This window comes from Physeter macrocephalus, unplaced genomic scaffold (genome assembly GCF_002837175.3).
Source record: "Physeter macrocephalus isolate SW-GA unplaced genomic scaffold, ASM283717v5 random_68, whole genome shotgun sequence".
Taxonomy (NCBI): domain Eukaryota; kingdom Metazoa; phylum Chordata; class Mammalia; order Artiodactyla; family Physeteridae; genus Physeter; species Physeter macrocephalus.
In genome coordinates, this window is record NW_021145354.1 from 60756 (window position 1) to 62266 (window position 1511).

Consider the following 1511-nt stretch of genomic DNA (forward strand, 5'->3'; position numbering starts at 1 on the left):
ACTGAGCCTGTGCGCCACAACTACTGAAGCCCGTGTGCCTAGAGCCCATGCTCCGCAGCAAGAGAAGCCACCGCAGTGAGAAACCCGCGCACCCCAAAAGTAGCCCCCCCCACCCCCCCCTCCACAACTAGAGAAAGCCCGCGGGCAGCAACGAAGACCCAACGCAGCCAAAACTAAATAAATAAAAAAAAAGTGGTGGCCGCGAGGGGACGGTGAGAATTGCCCTACAGGTCGTCACGGGTCTTTGAGAAGGGGTCCGTGGGGGCCCCAGAGTCTCCTGCCGGCTGAGGCCAGAGGCCCAAGGGCCCAGGCGCGAAGCCGTGAGTGGCGCGGCGCCTTTAAGAGCCAAACGGAATGCACCAAAACAGAGCGGCCGCGCGCTCACTGGCGGCGCGCCGCACGTGACCGCACAGCTGATCTCCTGCCCCCCATTTTTGTTGCTGCCGCCGCCGAGTGTCAGTTTCTGCGCCGCCGCCTGCGGTCGGCCCACGGTGCGGGTCCGCGCGCCTGTCGCGGAGCCCGCCGCGCGCCCGCAGCCCGGGTCCCAGCGCCCATGGCGCACTCGCCGGCCGCCGTGCCGCCGGGCGCGCCGGAGCAGGGCTGCCCCATCCGCGTGGAGCACGACCGTAGGCGCCGCCAGTTCACCGTCCGGCTCAACGGTAACGCGGGGCCCGGCCCGCCCCCGCCTTTTGTCTGCGCGCCGCGGGGCTGGGGGCGCACTCGCGGGCCGGGTGGAGGCGGGCTGCCGGGAGAGTCGAGCCCGCGCCGGGCGCCCGGGGTGGAGAGGGCCCCGGGGAGGCGGAGGCAGGCGCCGGGCAGCTCCGATGCCACCTCGGCCCCGGGGAACCCGCACCTGCTCGGCCTGGCTGTTTTCCGGGCTGCTGCCGAGGTCCTGGGGAGCCACCACCTCCCCTTTCCCCGGTGTTCAGTGGCTTCTGGCTGCCCCTGGGAACCTTAGCTTTTCTGCACCAAGGGGGTTGGAAGAATCCTCTGGGCCGACCCGGGGCTGACAGACAGAGGGGCTTCTGCCTGGGAGGGGCGGGGGTGTGGAGGGATGGTGTCGCCATCAGACCCCAGAGGCTCTGGGACTTTGACTAAGTTGCCTCATCTCTGTGCGCGCCAGTTCCTCCGTCTCTACGGTGGGGTTAACACCAGCGCATAACTCCTGGCTGGTGGTAAGGACCAGATGCCCCAGTAAGAGTAAGGTTCAGAACAGCGCCTGCGGCAGGTAGTAAATGTTGGTGAACATTGACTGGGTATTTTTTATTATTATTATTATTATTGTTGTTGTTGTTATTATTAGTTTGGCCAAGAGGCGCAGCATGCGGGATCTTAGTTCCCCCACCAGGGATTGAACGCGTGCCCCCTGAAGTGGAAGCACTGGAAGTGCAGAGTCTTAACCACTGGACCGCCAGGAAAGTCCCTGGGCATTACTTTTTTTTTTTTTTTTTTTTTTTTTGGTACGTGGGCCTCTCACTGTTGTGGCCTCTCCCGTTGCGGAGCGCAGGCTC

At 64.3% G+C, this 1511-nt stretch overlaps 1 protein-coding gene across 1 annotated transcript in view; it reads left to right on the forward strand.

The window, feature by feature from the left end:
- Window positions 1-497: 497 nt before the first annotated feature.
- NATD1 (N-acetyltransferase domain containing 1) overlaps window positions 498-1511 on the forward strand; it is a 12738-nt gene continuing 11724 nt past the window's right edge. The window contains exon 1 of the mRNA XM_024127973.3: window positions 498-659. Within this exon, the coding sequence (XP_023983741.1) occupies window positions 554-659 (106 nt within the window). The 5' untranslated portion in view covers window positions 498-553. The remainder of the gene's footprint in view (window positions 660-1511) is intronic.